This window comes from Aedes aegypti, chromosome 3 (genome assembly GCF_002204515.2).
Source record: "Aedes aegypti strain LVP_AGWG chromosome 3, AaegL5.0 Primary Assembly, whole genome shotgun sequence".
NCBI classification, from domain to species: Eukaryota; Metazoa; Arthropoda; class Insecta; order Diptera; family Culicidae; genus Aedes; species Aedes aegypti.
Window position 1 is genome coordinate 377,453,122 of NC_035109.1, and position 14,920 is coordinate 377,468,041.

A 14,920-nucleotide genomic window follows, 5' to 3' on the forward strand; every position below is an offset into this window, starting at 1 on the left:
TTGAACTTAGTTATTGGATGCTAACATGATTGTTTCTTGTACGAGCTGTTTGATGAAGATATCTAAATTAGCATTGAATGAGCTACTGTTTCTGTATTATTTTGGGAAAGCTAGTTTAACTAATAGTCTTTTCCACAATGAACTAGTAAGATAAAACTGGTACCTAACATAGCCGAGTGGTTAGAGTCCGCGGCTACAAAGCAAAGCCACGCTGAAGGTGTCTGGAGTCAATTTCCGCTCGGTCCAGGATGTTTTCGTAATGGAAATTTCCTTGATTTCCCTGGGCATAGAGTATCATCGTACCTGCTACACGATATACGAATGCGAAAATGGCAACTCTTATTTTGAGTTTCGCTATTGGAATACATTTTTGCACTAAGGATTTTGATGTATTTAGCACAAAATTTACCTTTCTTTCAAACATTGGATGATCTTTCTAAATATGATGTAACAATAATAATAGGAATAAAAAGGTTGATTTGAAATTTAAATAAATTTCACCTTCTTTTATACATAGGCTGTTCGTTGGAGCTATATATTTTTGGCAATCGATAACCTTGGTCTGCTCAAATAATCAGCGAAAAGAGAAATCGATTACTGTAGTTACTTCTAAGATTCTGAAAGCAAAGAAAACGTAAAGACATCAAACGTTTTAGTATGCCGCAATAATTTTTGGCGTCCAATCTTCTATTGTATTAATCATAAATTTTGCTTTTTTTTATAATTGGCTGTTATTTATATTTATACTGTTATAAGCTAAAATTAAGTAAAATTCAATATTATGTTGAGATTTCTGTCCTGTGAATCATTTGCGCACTTGTTTCGAAGTAGGGTAAGTGTACCAGTTTTGGACACCCTAAGGAAAAATATTGTTTATTTATGAATCAAAAGACCTTTGGTTACTGTCAATACATCAAACGAAAGCTTTCAATCCATGTTCAGCAGGGAAAATCAGGAACAGGTGGCGAAAAATAGGTGCAAAGGAGCAAACATTTTAAGGAAAATGATTTTTTTCTATTATTTTCTGAGAAAATTTTGCGGTTTCCAATAATGTTTCCGTATCATCTTAAAGCAATTTAGCGAAGACTAAACAATTGGCAACCATATATGTAGTAAAACGGTATAAAATCTGGGGTGGCGAATAACTGGTACATGGCGAATACCGGTACACCTTCCCTGTAGTCTACTTACTCCACCAGCATTAAATTTAATTTCAGAAACAAATTCTCACACTTCATTGTTTCATCTATCCACTTAGGGAAAAGCACCAATTTTCGACCCATCCATACAAATTTGGTTAACCTTGTTTGGGAATTCTAAAATTTTCACATAATTCTTGTAGGTCGAATATTCCCAGACAACCAGAAGTCGCATAACAATTAATGTAAGAACTCTATAACTTGTACAAATAACATCACTTCATGCTATCTTTTAAGCTCAGTGTATTTTGTTTCGTTCCGTATAGACGTATAAAGTAAGACGAATCAATCTGTAGCAGCTGTACAACCAACTTTGTTATCATAAATTAAATAGTATTAGACTACAGAACAGCTCAAAATACAAGTTTTACACTCACATTTCATACCAAATTCAACATATTAATTGTTAGCATTAAGCATTTCGCACAAATTCGTAGGTGGTACAGTCCTAAACCATTGTATGAGGATTACCGCCTTCCCGTCCGTTACCAAAATCAGAAATTTGGGAATAACCTCCAACTCTTAGACAAGATTGACGCATCCTCCAATAATCGTAGACGTTCTGGCCGACAGCTGGTTTATATTTACGCATTGTGATCATGCGCTGCTGATCAAAACAAACTCACCAAATTCCTTTTTCGAAACTTTTCTGCAATCAGCCGCTCCTCTGATAATGAACAATAGCGTCAGCTGTAACTTTGCACTGCTCATCAAAATGCACGCACCGCACGAAAAATCGACAAAAAATGCAGTTCACAATCCATCCTGAACACGCTTAGCACAGAGGAGATAAAAAAACGTGTCGTGCTAAACGAACAAAGGTGGAACAGCTTGGAATCTTACTTCTAAGACTACACTACAACTTCAAAGGCACAAATCTCGCGAAGGAAGCATCCAAAAAGAGTAGACTTTTCATTATGGCTTTGTGCACTAGCAGAAAGCTTAAAATAAGAAAACCAGGAACGTTTGCGCACTATTTCCCCAGTTCAGTGCCTTTGAAAACGCGAGTAGAGTCCCAAGTCGGACGGTTTCACCTTAAATTGCTGGAGCAGAGCACTTTCAAGCAAAACGTAAGCAAATCTAGTTAAAGTAAAAAAAAAAACAAGGCTCCACAAATATAATCTCCGAAAAAAAAACACATATAATTTTGAAAAACGTTTGCGTATGGCATAGCACCATCGGCAGAATCTAATTTTCACCAGCCGAACTGAAAAAAGCGGAACGAGATAAACGTGACACAACATTCAAAACCTACGGGGTGCGGACTCGAAGATTTAGATTGTTCATGCCTGAATCACGAGCGTACATTTCTAGGCGTACTCTGATAATTTTAATGAAAATTTTAGTTTGACAGCAGCCTGGCTGCTTGTCGATTTTCTGTTCACATCTCCCAGTTCAACACGCAGCCGCCCACGTGCACGGCTTGCTGCGATCCGCCAACTTTCAACATATGAATTATGCACGTATATCGCTTCCACTTTTGTACGTATAAGGCCTATTGACGGAAACGGAAACTTGGCCCATATAAGCATCACATGAGGCAAAAGGTGATTTTATTTTACGTACATTCTGGGTTAGAGCTTTTTTCCTATTTATCTAAAAAATATTATTGATAATCACCACTATCTGGGAACTTTAATATCCTTAGACTTTCATATCATGCTCTCAAATCTACTTACTTTTAATTTGCGAGGTTTGGTGTAGGTGATAAGACAACCGGCATCCGAGCAGGAGACCACTCATCAAGTCAAAGTTGGGACGCGGCTCTCACTCGCAAATCCAGGGTTCGAATTCCTGTCAAACTTTTAAGGGGATCAAGTCCAATGGCTACTGCTTCTGCGTGGTAAGCAGAAGGTCATGAATTCAATCGCAAGTCCTGTCCTCAGGAACTCTTGTAAATTTAGCTTGGTTGTGCTATTTGTATTTATCGATGTCTTTCGTTCTTTGGCCCTTCACTCATTACACACCTATTCGTACCGTTTTGATTTAAATTACACTTAAGGGGTCTATTTTGTAAATCGAGCAGATCCAAGTGACTCATCTGTGGTCACTGTCGATCAAAGTAAGCATGCATATTTCAGATGTCACCCGTCGACTTCCATAGTAATCCAGTCACTTAAAGTGACAACTTAGCTTAGCTTAGCTTAGATTGACTACACATATCAATGGTTGCTATTCCGTGATTGACCGAAGTCAGTGAAAATGCACAAAGAATCAACTAGAAGTTCGGCTGGGATTGGCCATAATCTTCTTCAGTGTGCATAATTCAGTGCCTCTATTTATACATGGTCAATAACGGCGCCGGCCACGTCCTTGCAGTCAGGTGGGATTGAGGGAAGGAATGTTAGTGTGTAATCTTTGCTATTTGGAGACCGTGTTTGCCTCTGCATCTCCACAAAGGTTACTGGGAGGGATGTTTGTTAATGGGAAGGATCGTTGGGTCACAGGATTCACTTTGATAAGCGATTAGACCATGATAAATAATTATTTGTGAGATATAAACATGCTTATATGCAAATATAATATTTTCATTTGATATGAACAACATCTATGTAGAGAAAAAATATGCCGACACTTGATGTGACGAACGTTTCAAAGTTTGTTGAATAAAGTGAACCTTTTGGAAGTCTACACTTGAAGTGTCGAACCATTCAAAGTTTTTTTTTAATTACAAAAATAAAGGTAAAAAGAAGAAAGTGTTTTGAATAAAAAAAAAATTAGACATAAATAATTTATGAATCAGAGTTTATGTCGACACTCACAGTGACGAACCATTCATATTTTTTTGATAAATCATATTTACGTCTCACCGTTGTAACGATTAAGGGTGCAATCATACATATTTTATAGATTAGAAACAGTAGCATAAAACGAGCTCACCAATTGATCCGTCATCCTTGAGCAGCAACAATCCTCTTTGAACTTCACTCGTTTAATAGGCTATATAAAAGCACTCAGAGAAAATAGGCGTGCAACCCGTGAGGGAAAACAACTGACGACTGCTCGGGCTTTCTTGACGCACTGCCCAGGAGCAAGCGTCAACGTCGGAAGATCAAAAAGAACTAATCGAAAGCGGCACTTTTTCACTTTACTCGATCGATGCGCGACATGTTTGATCCTGCCCTCATCGCCGGCCCCCGCAAGAGCAAGCTTCAAGGTCGGAAGATCAAACACAACTCCATGCCATGGAATCGGAAGACCACACACTACAAACGCGAATCTCTTTTCGCACTCGCGCCACGCGGACCGAAAACAATTGGTCTTGATTCCATCGCTCGCCCTGCAAGCTCCAGTCACTTAAAGTGACAACTGTCGAAAAACTCGAGTGACAAGGCCGTGTCGAGTGAAATTTTTGATCAACAGTGACTCCAGTCGAGTCACTTTGGTCGACTCGACTTATGAAATAGACCCCTAAGTCTTGAGTGAAGTACAACTAATCGAAAAACATATTGATTTAATCGTTTTGTAAGGAACCTCTGCGTAATCAAGCCTTGCTCAACTTTAAGCTTAGAGTGGTGGGAGAATAACCTTGAACTAACCGTAGTAAATAGAAAAGAGTGGCCTCTTCCTGATTCTTTTTCCGGACACAATCATAATTTTGTTTCGTTTTTAGGACACTTCGATTCAAATTCCATACAGCTCTTGGAAAACACAATTAGAGTAGCCAAATCATAAATTGAATCACTCAACCATTAGATAGACGTCAAAACTAGTTAAGCATTGTAAGTTTTCATGGATTGTTATTAATTTCGAGTGAATTCTTTCACATACCAAGTAGAGTGTCCCTAAATAATAGAAATATAACAAATTAGAACGCTAATGTCGCTGCAAACCTTGTGACCAACATCTAGTGGGCATAACTTAAACAATTTGTTTTTCGTATGCCCTGAAGATCTCCAGGCAAAAGACAGCAAAAGATCGCTGTCGTTCCACAGGTGATTAATTTTTATGCATATGGATTACCCAAAAGCGTAATTGAATTGCTTTTTACATTTACATAGATTGAATGCTTTAACCAATGGCAAGACGGATGGCGACTATCTCTGTGCTCCCGGTACTTTTCAACCTGCTGCAACTCGACTCTGTATGGTGAAACTGTGGAGACATGTACGAGGAAAGCGCAAGGATCAATTAGGACAATTGCAGTTGTTTAAGATGAAGATGAATCGAAGCCAAACTTCAAATCTGGAGAACAGAACACCTGTTTGAGTAAAAACCTTAATCGATTGGTTACCATCAGTTAATGACTAATGGATTAAGTTTTCAGCTTGAACTTATGTTTGGTTCTTCAGATTTGAGCTTTTGAAAATTTGAGAATTGGCTTGGATTCATTTTCACCTAAAACTGTTCATTATTCAGTAGCTTCTCATTCCCATAGCATCTGTCTTCTAATATCATTCAAAATTCTTAAATAGTTTTAGTAATATAATATGACGGACCAAAAGTTGAAGATAAAGCAAATAAACGTTGTTTTATTTCAATGAAAAATTGAGTACAAATTCTTTTACATATTACGCATACGTGTATCCGAGCGAATTCTGAGTGTCCATTTCCGATTCGTTCTGCCGTTAGAAACGTTAAACAAACTAGCACCAACTCGGTTTGGGAGTTTTTATCCATCTCTTTTGTTTCAACGATTAGGATTTGGCTTCACTTACATCCCGCATTTCACTTTAAGGATACGAAAAGAAGTACAAAACAAAACAATCGTTTTGACACTTTGAGTACCGGTAGATTGCGCCAATAGAAAATCAAGGCTACTGTGGTTCATTCATTCCCATCACAACCATCGTATGGAAGGAACAGCGCCTCTAGCGTTCTATATCTAATATTTCTATTCCCTAAATTAAAGTTGCCCGAGATTTGATCGAAACAGTATTTTCTAGCAATCGCTAGAATCAGAAAAGGACATTTTACTGTTTCTCTCTCTTTGCGCTGTATCATCATTCTATTCTTACTTCATTTTACGCTATACAATTTCCATACAATATACGAACACTCAAACTATTAAATATTTTTCTGTAAGTTGATAAAAGCTAAGTTGTCGAAAGTGTTTGAAGTGTTTGCATGATTTAGAGTTATAACCACTTAACTACACAATTAAGATTTTCATATGTGTATGATCAGGCGCGGTAAATGGCTGGGCATGGCGTACCATTGGTACCTCGCGTACCTGCAGGAATAAAATAGACCCCTTTGTGCGGTCCTTAGCCTCTTGCCCAGCAACTCCTATCCCTACCTCCTCGTGGTACTGGCCGGGGTACGAGTAACCTTGGGGAAGATCGGGTAACCAACCCCCGGTGGGAACTTTGGTCGTATGCTGACAGGGAAGGGGGGGTTTGCTTTTGCAAACCTGGAGCGTCTGTACTCCACGTCAGGAGCGGCTCACAACAGCGTCTGTTCCCCATGTCAGGGGCGGCTGATCATCGTCCGAGTGCCAGAGAAGGACTCTAAGCTAAACTGCGCACTATGGCCCTCCGAACATTTAGGGGGAATGGTCCTCCGGAAATCTAGGGGGTTGGTGTCAGGCCCTGCAAGCCAACCGTAAAAACACATCAGCACAGGAACGTCAACGAGAGAATACGGACCGGAACAATCGGCAAAGACCACAGCGACGAAAATGGACTAGCGATTGGAAACTCGGTACGTGGAACTGCAAATCCAAAACGCTCATAAGACCGGTAGTCCTCTATGGGCATGAGGCGTGGACTATGCTCGAGGAGGACTTGCAAGCTCTTGGGGTTTTCGAACGCCGAGTGCTAAGGACGATCTTCGGCGGCGTGCAGGAGAACGGCGTGTGGCGGCGAAGGATGAACCACGAGCTCGCTCAACTCTACGGCGAACCCAGTATCGTGAAGGTAGCTAAAGCTGGAAGGATACGCTGGGCAGGGCATGTTGCAAGAATGCCGGACAACAACCCTGTAAAGATGGTGTTCGCCACGAATCCGGTCGGAACAAGAAGGCGTGGGGCGCAGCGAGCTAGGTGGATTGGCCAGGTACACCAGGACCTGGAGAGCGTGGGTCACAGTCGAGGATGGAGAGAAGCGGCCATGAACCGAGGGAATTGGCGAAATATTGTTGGCGAGGCTTTATCAAGATAATTGATGTAAAGCCAAATAAGTAAGTAAGTATGATCAGGTTCTGCATTGGAAATTTGATAACAAATATCTTAGGAAATTCTTGTATGACTCAAATTTTATCTACAATAATCGTTCAATTACTGTGAGAATGCATTATATTAATAAATTAATTGAAATGTTATCTAAGCTGGTTCAAAACTTCTTCCAGCATTATAACGAGTCTACCGAACGTATGCTGCTTTCAAAAATATGAAACAATCAGTTACTACGCTAGTAGATCTCAGTGCAATGTTTCCGAAAGTTTTTGGATGACTAAGAATTTCAATTATACAGTCGGGTCTCCTATTAAACGCATTCCTATAACGTGCACTCTTATTACGCTCACTCCTATAAGACACACCAGAACGTTATAGGAGACCCAGGGCTTATGGGATTTCATCACTTTGGGGGTGTCGTTGAATGTCTCGTATGCCAAAAGAGATAGCACAGTACTGTCTTCGGTGATGTTTCAGTGCTAAGTACGATCTACCTTTAGGAGTTGAGGATCATTCTTTTAGTTGAGAACTTGGCCGGTAGGGGCGCTTTTTCTGATTTGCACTATATGAACCATGAGGAATAAGAATGCAAAATTTTGTAACATATGATATCTCTGAATCGATGGTCGTCGAGATGTGGAGAGGCAACTGTAGTTCGACTATCGCACAGTACACATGCTGTATCTTACATCTCTCGCGTCGGTGAAAGAAGTTCCCCACAATTCGTTTCTCGTCAGTGCTGTTTCTCTCTCAGTCAGTGCACCCCAGCCATCAATTGTCGTTCCACCCCCGTTCAATCGTTCTAACGCTGCCTGAAGTTTGAAGATCGTCAATCGTGGCAATTTAGTGCGCGGTGAATAGTCGCGCCAATAATCACATTTGGGTGTCAAACTTCAAAACTTTTTTAGGCGTGAGGACTCTATACAAGGATGTCCCCCTAAGAGACAGGCTCAGTGAACAAGAACCATCTTGTAGGTCCGATGAAGATTTGAAAAATTATACCAATTATTTGGGTGAATTATGATGAAAAATTTAGGTGGAAGCATTTTAACCCGATCTGTCCCAGTGATCTACCAAAATAACTTCGAACCTATGAACAGAAACAAACATTCCAATTTCCTCGAAAAACTAGAAGGAACTGGTTTAAAATTGTCAAAACGGCAGCAACTTGCTTCCATTTGCTGGGCGGAAACGGGTTAAGAATATTTCAATATGTCACTGTTTACGCATATAGATCTTAAGAACTACACTGAGAGGCAAAATAAAGTGCCCACCTTACCAGTTTTCAAATTTCTCTCGTTGATTTGGTTCAAATTAAAGTTAACACACTTAAACCTTTTTTGATATTTTATTTTTGATATTCTTTTAAAGTTGCACTTACGAAATTTTGATTAAAAAAAGAATTTTACTCAAAGAAAAAGAAAATCAATTTGTATTGAAAAAAAAAATAGTGACAAAATAAAGTGCCCACTTCCTTCTTGGCCCCAGAAAAGATGATTTAAGAAAAATAACAAGCAATTTAATAGTTAATGTGTCCTCCTTTGGCCTTCCTTTGGCCTTAAGGACTTGCTGGAGGCGCTTCGGCATGCTTTTCACCAGGTTTTGAAGGTGTTGTGGTTCTAGTTCTTCCCAGGCGCGCTCCAAGGCTTTAAAATAATTATTTTTGTTGGTAACACCAGTTTTGTCAACCCTGGCATCGAGAATCGCCCACAAATTCTCGATAGGGTCGAGGTCTGGGCTATGTGGAGGCCATTCCAGCGGTTTAATCCGACAAGATCGCAAGAAAGACTTGGTCTTCTTGGCAGTATGCTTCGGGTCGTTGTTCTAGAGAAATATGAATTTCTCTTCAAGGCCCGTCCGGATCAGCGAAATCTCCAGATTTTCCCGCAAGATGTTGATGTAGGAATCTGCCGTCATTATTCCGTCGCTTTTCACGAGGCTTCCTACTCCACTCCATGAAAAACACCCCCAGACCATCACATTTCATCACATCACACCTCCATGCGTCACCGTTCCTTGGATGTTCAATACAAATTGATTTTCTTTTTCTTTGAGTAAAATTCTTTTTTTCTATTCTATTCTATTCTAAGTGCTTGCACAGCCAATAATGAAAAGCATCCTGGAAATACCATAATATTTTCTGGTACTTTCTTGTCAGTAATCATATTTGTAGCATATCTGAAATATGATACAAATATTAAAATGGCCAGGCCCACTGTGCAGACTTCAGTTTTAAGATAGTTCAAAAATTTTCGGCAATCAGATTATTCACGTATAAATTATATGATTGACGAAAATTTTCAAATGTTTGAGGAAGAAACGGGGACAACCGTACCAACCGTTTCAATTCAGGGATAAAGACAAAATCGTTGGAAGTGGCTTTGCTAAGAATGTTGATGCGCACTCCGTTTCTGGTCCTTTTTCCTGGGATGGGACACGGGTATTTCTTCCTCATGTCCTAGCTATAAAGCCTAGGCTAAAGCGCCATTACTCGCTCTCTGAAGAAAACTCGAGAAGAAAACTCATTCTGACCTCTCTCCCGCAGTAGTAGTAGTAGTAGTAATAGTAGTAGTAACTACAGATGAAGCAGGAACGAACTCACCAGAACAAATCCAAGCTGTAAAAATGATCGCAATCACTTCAGATTGCTTACTCTTCCTTGCCGACATCGGAGACATATAAGCAGCTAGATCCTATTCTTGGAATTCACCTCTCACAACGCTTCGGTACTAGCTAACTTTTTGTTCCTATCACTTGAATGTTTAGAAGCATCTTCTCACAACGGTTCACTGCACTACACGGTATCACCAGACAAACTACTGGGGTCTATTTTATAAGTCGAGTCGATCAAAATGACTCTACTGGAGTCACTGTCGACCGAAAAATTTGCTCGACTCAGCTCTGTCACTCGAGTTTTTCGACAGTTGTCACTCTATGTGACTGGATTACTATGGGAGTCGACGGGTGACATCTGAAATATGCATGCTTGCTTTGATCGACAATGAATACAGACGAGTCACATGAATCTGCTCGATTTACAAAATAGGCCCCTACTAATTTTCTTCAAAACACTTCCCTGGTGGCACAGCACCATCATCCATTTCAACACTTCATCGGCCGAATCCAAAATATCGCGAAATCGAGATTAATCGTGACAGCAAAATCGAAAATGCATCCGCTCGCGCGCACAGCTTGCTGTGATCCCTCTTTGAGTAAAATTCTTTTTTTATCAAAATTTCGTAAGTGCAACTTTTAAAGAAAATCAAAAAAAAAATATCAAAAAATATTTAAGTGTGTTAACTTTAATGTGAACCAAATCAATGAGAGAAATTCGAAAACTGGTGAGGTGGGCACTTTATTTTGCCTATCAGTATATGCTGCAGTACGTGCGTAGATAGCTAAGAACATCTTTTGAATACAAGAATAAATTTATCAATTATTTAATCATAACTACAGAACCCCTCAATAAACTACCAGAAATTCATTCAGAAGTTATGTTAAATTTATTTTCTTTGAAAAAGTCATTAGAAATGCACTTCCTTTTAGAAATTGCAACATTTTGAAGAAATGTGACTGATTGGAACTAAATTGCACCACAAACATTTCTTCAATTTCATCATTTGTGTCAGGTTGCTAGAAAATCTGATAAAAATTGCTTAATGAATGTCGGAAGATAATTTCCAAGAATTTCATCAAACAGTTGCAGAATTCATCACTGACCTCACCAAAAATTTCAAAGAAATGTTCGTAGTAAATTCCTACTAAAATTCATCAACTTATTGTATCAAAAATTGCTTTAATAATACCTCCAATTCCTGAAGAACACCCACATTCATTACTCAAGTAATCTAGAATTTTTCTTAGACCTTGCCAAAATACTTAGTATGGCATCCCACGCTATGTCTAAACCAGCAGTCCCTATTTCGCCATACGTAATTACTTTAATGCCTTCACAATTTTTAAAATTTTTGTGTGTTGTAGTGGTTAGATTTGAGATGTATCTTGATGGTAAAACATTCAAAAAGATTTAAAATATGAAAGTTTATTAAAATTTCACATATGTCCAAATAGGAAACTACTATGGCCATAACTGGTACACTTTCCCTATACAGACTATGAATATCAATGAAAATCACGCTTTCCAATACATTTCAGCCCATACAAAATGTATGGGAAAAAATTCACCGATAGAATATTTTATAACCTTCCGATTATGAAACTATAGACCAAATACCGATATCTAGCGGAAAAAAATCCGACGTAAATTCGATTTTTATAATCTGCTGGTTTAGACATAGCGTGCATCTTTCAAGAAAAAAGCTAAAATTTCAACCAGATTCTTTTAGAATTTCCATCAGAAAATGATTTATTTTCTAATTTTTCAAGGCTTTTTTTTCACGACAACAAAAATATTACAATGAATTCAAGTGATATTTCGACCAAACGAATTTTGCTTCAAACTTTTCTGGAAGGTCTTTAGCATTTCTTCACTAACTTAACAGTTAAGTTGTAAGATTTTCCACCAATCATCTTGCTCTTCACTTGTTCTGGGCATCTAAATGATTTTCGTCGGAAATATCAGAATTCGTGGCTTAAGGTGAAGATAAATCGAAACTAAACCTCAAATTTTCATGAGAACGAATCTAGAGAACCAGACATCCGTTTAAGCTGGAAACCTAATTTTCAGCTTAAGCGTACCCAAGTAACCACTAGCCCGCTAATTCGCCTTTTTGGGCTTTTAGGGCTGTTATACGGCTATCATAGGGCATATCAGCTCTGTAATAGCCCTATGCTAGCACGGAGGTCGAATTAAAGTGCTATTTGGTTACTTGAGTAGCTTGAAAACGACAAAATTTCTTTGGTTGGGAAATTTTCCGTCTTTCTTTATTCGAAAAGCTGGGCATGTTTCTATAGCGAAATATTTCTTTTTTGAGCATTTTTCAGCAATCTCGGTAATTTTCATAATTTTGATAAAACTTGTAAAATATTTTTAATTTTGTATCTCATTATTTCGACTAATGTATAAGTACTCCAACAAAACTTTCACACTTTGAAAGTTAAAGTATTCTGTCTAGGAAAATTTGATCTCTTTAACATTAACTATTGTTTTCCATATCAACTAAAAGAAACCCTAATTTTGCAGCTAAAGCTGTCCCATGCAAAATGTATGGGAAAACTTTCACCGACAGATTTTTTTTTAAATTCCAGTAACAAACTATTAGCCCAAATGCTGAACATTTTCGTAAATATATTAATGTTCAAGAGCACAAATCTGAAAACAAAACAGCAGACTTAAATAAAATTTGATTGATTTATCGCAACAAACAAGTTAGATATCAATCAAATTTTCAGCGCGTTCGGTTGTTTTGTTATTTAAGTTTATACTCTTGAAGATTCTAGTTATGGCTTGGTTTGATATAATTGAAAGCGAATTACAAAGAAAAAAGTTGAGACATTTCAAGGCATCGGTACACATTTTCAAAACTGTCGCGGCACCAGCCAAGGCTTTACGGAGCACTAAGTGCTCCGCGGAGCACTTTTTGAAAAGCGCTGACTCACATATGTCGTTTTCGTTTTTAGGAACTAGGTCGGTGAACAACACATAAACAAATAAACGTCAAACAAATTGAAGTTCGGACGAACCTAAATCGGATTGGGGTTGAAACTGTTATTTAGAACGGGTTGCGCTTGCTCCAACCTAGGTTCAAAAACTAATTCGACATTTCATTATAGAAAATACTTAGATCGGTGGTCAATCACGGAGTAGCAACTATGAATTGTACGTTCTTCTATGATCATGCTCATGCTCATGGAGTACCTTGCGTCCCCATCATAAGCTACCAATTTTGACCTCATATACTCACATTGTAGTAAATATCCGGATTGGTGCTATCGTACAGCAGTGCCCGCTCGTACACCTCCTGCGCCTCCTTGGTGCGATTCAGCTTGATTAGAATATCACCCCGGTTGATGTAGGCCTGGGTGTAATCCGATCGCATACTGATCGCCTGCCGGTACAGCAAATCGGCCTCCTCCAACCGTGTGGCATTCTTCGAGATCAGATTCGCCAGGTTCAGGAACACATTCAGATGATTGGGCGCTATCCGGGCCTGGTAGGATTCCCCGGGTTTGGCTTTCGGTAGGAGAGATTTCGCCTTCAGATAGGCCTGTTCAGCTTCTTTGAACATTTTGAGGTGGTTGTACGTTCGACCCACGTTTATGTGGGCTCCAACGTCATCCTGCTGAACGCTCACTGCTTTGTGGAAGAATTGGAGCGCTTCTTCGAATTTGCCTTCGCTTTCGAGGGCGTGTCCAACGTTGTTGAACAGCTTCGCGTTTCGCTGATTCACTTTTAGACCGGACATAAAGATCGTGTACTCTGACTCCCAGTCCGCGTTCCGATTGTAGGTTTTGACGGAATGGCTCAGCAGAAGGAAGCCCAAACAGCACCAGGTCATTTTGCGGTTCCATCGTTCTGAGAGAAGTTGAAATCCGTAGGCTACCAGAATGCAGAATCCCATCGAAGGCATGTAGAGAACTCGTTCGGCTATGACGAACCCCACCGGAAAGAACAGATTTGACGCTGGCAGGAACGGTAGGATCATGAAGGCAAGGCCCTGGAAGAAAAGAAAAGAGTAACGCAATTAATTGAGATAAAAGCTTGTCCTAACAAAATTTCCACATTGACTCAAGAAGATTGGTTTATCATTGATTCGATTAAAGTTTCCGAAAGTTACCGCCCACTTTTAATCAGTCTGACGAGTTTAAAATGCTGCATCCCTCCAACCTCCTTCAATTATCCGCAGCTCAAAACTTGCCCGATCCACCCGAGCCAAGTCTGTTGCTCCCAAAAAATTAGGACACCCATTTATCCAGTAATTCACTTCATAGCCCGAAAACTTTTCGCCAAACTCATTGAAGTTTACACCTCGAGGGGATCATCCCACCAACCTCGGCTCGGGAAACTGATACAACAAAACTCGCCGCTTCTCGCAAGGTTCTTTCGGATTTCTTTTTGCACCATCAAAGAACCAAGTTCGCTAAAAACGTTGCCCGAAACAAAACCATCCCACAGTCGAACGATTCAACCACGCGGCAAGAAATTCTTTTCCCACCTGATTTAGTGGTAGAGCTGCGGAAACTGATTCGGGTCTCTCTCACCAACCAGCACACATTACTTCGAAGTGATGAAGATCACAGTGACAGGGCTGGTAGCGACTGAATGTCTCGGAAATAGGAACTTTGGAGACCTGATGTTGCAAAAACAAAGACCAAACAGTGAATGAGAAGAAACTAAAAAGAGGTCACAAAGAGACCCATACACTAATAAAAAACGGACAGGAACCAAGAGAACGATTACACAGCGTAACAAAAATAACTTTTTTGCGTGTCTCAAGGATCAAATTATGTGTCTCTAGTAGATTTAAGGTTGCTGTATCTGATGCTGTTCTCAGAAATGTTCCACCACGTCACCATTTTTAGCTACAGCTCGCCAAAGTTGTAAAAAAAACAGTGTTTTCATTGATGTTTCCTGAAATTTTAAGTGTGATTTATAATTTTTTGTTTGTTTTCTCATCCACCAAGCATCCAATATATGACTTAAACT

General features: G+C 39.3%; 1 protein-coding gene across 5 annotated transcripts in view; it reads right to left on the reverse strand.

The window, feature by feature from the left end:
- LOC5567482 (transmembrane and TPR repeat-containing protein CG4050) overlaps positions 1 to 14,920 on the reverse strand; it is a 920,140-nt gene that overhangs the window by 17,752 nt on the left and 887,468 nt on the right. For all 5 annotated transcript variants that reach the window (XM_021852555.1, XM_021852557.1, XM_021852556.1 and 2 more), the window contains exon 10: positions 13,179 to 13,931. In XM_021852555.1, the coding sequence (XP_021708247.1) occupies positions 13,179 to 13,931 (753 nt within the window). The remainder of the gene's footprint in view (positions 1 to 13,178; positions 13,932 to 14,920) is intronic.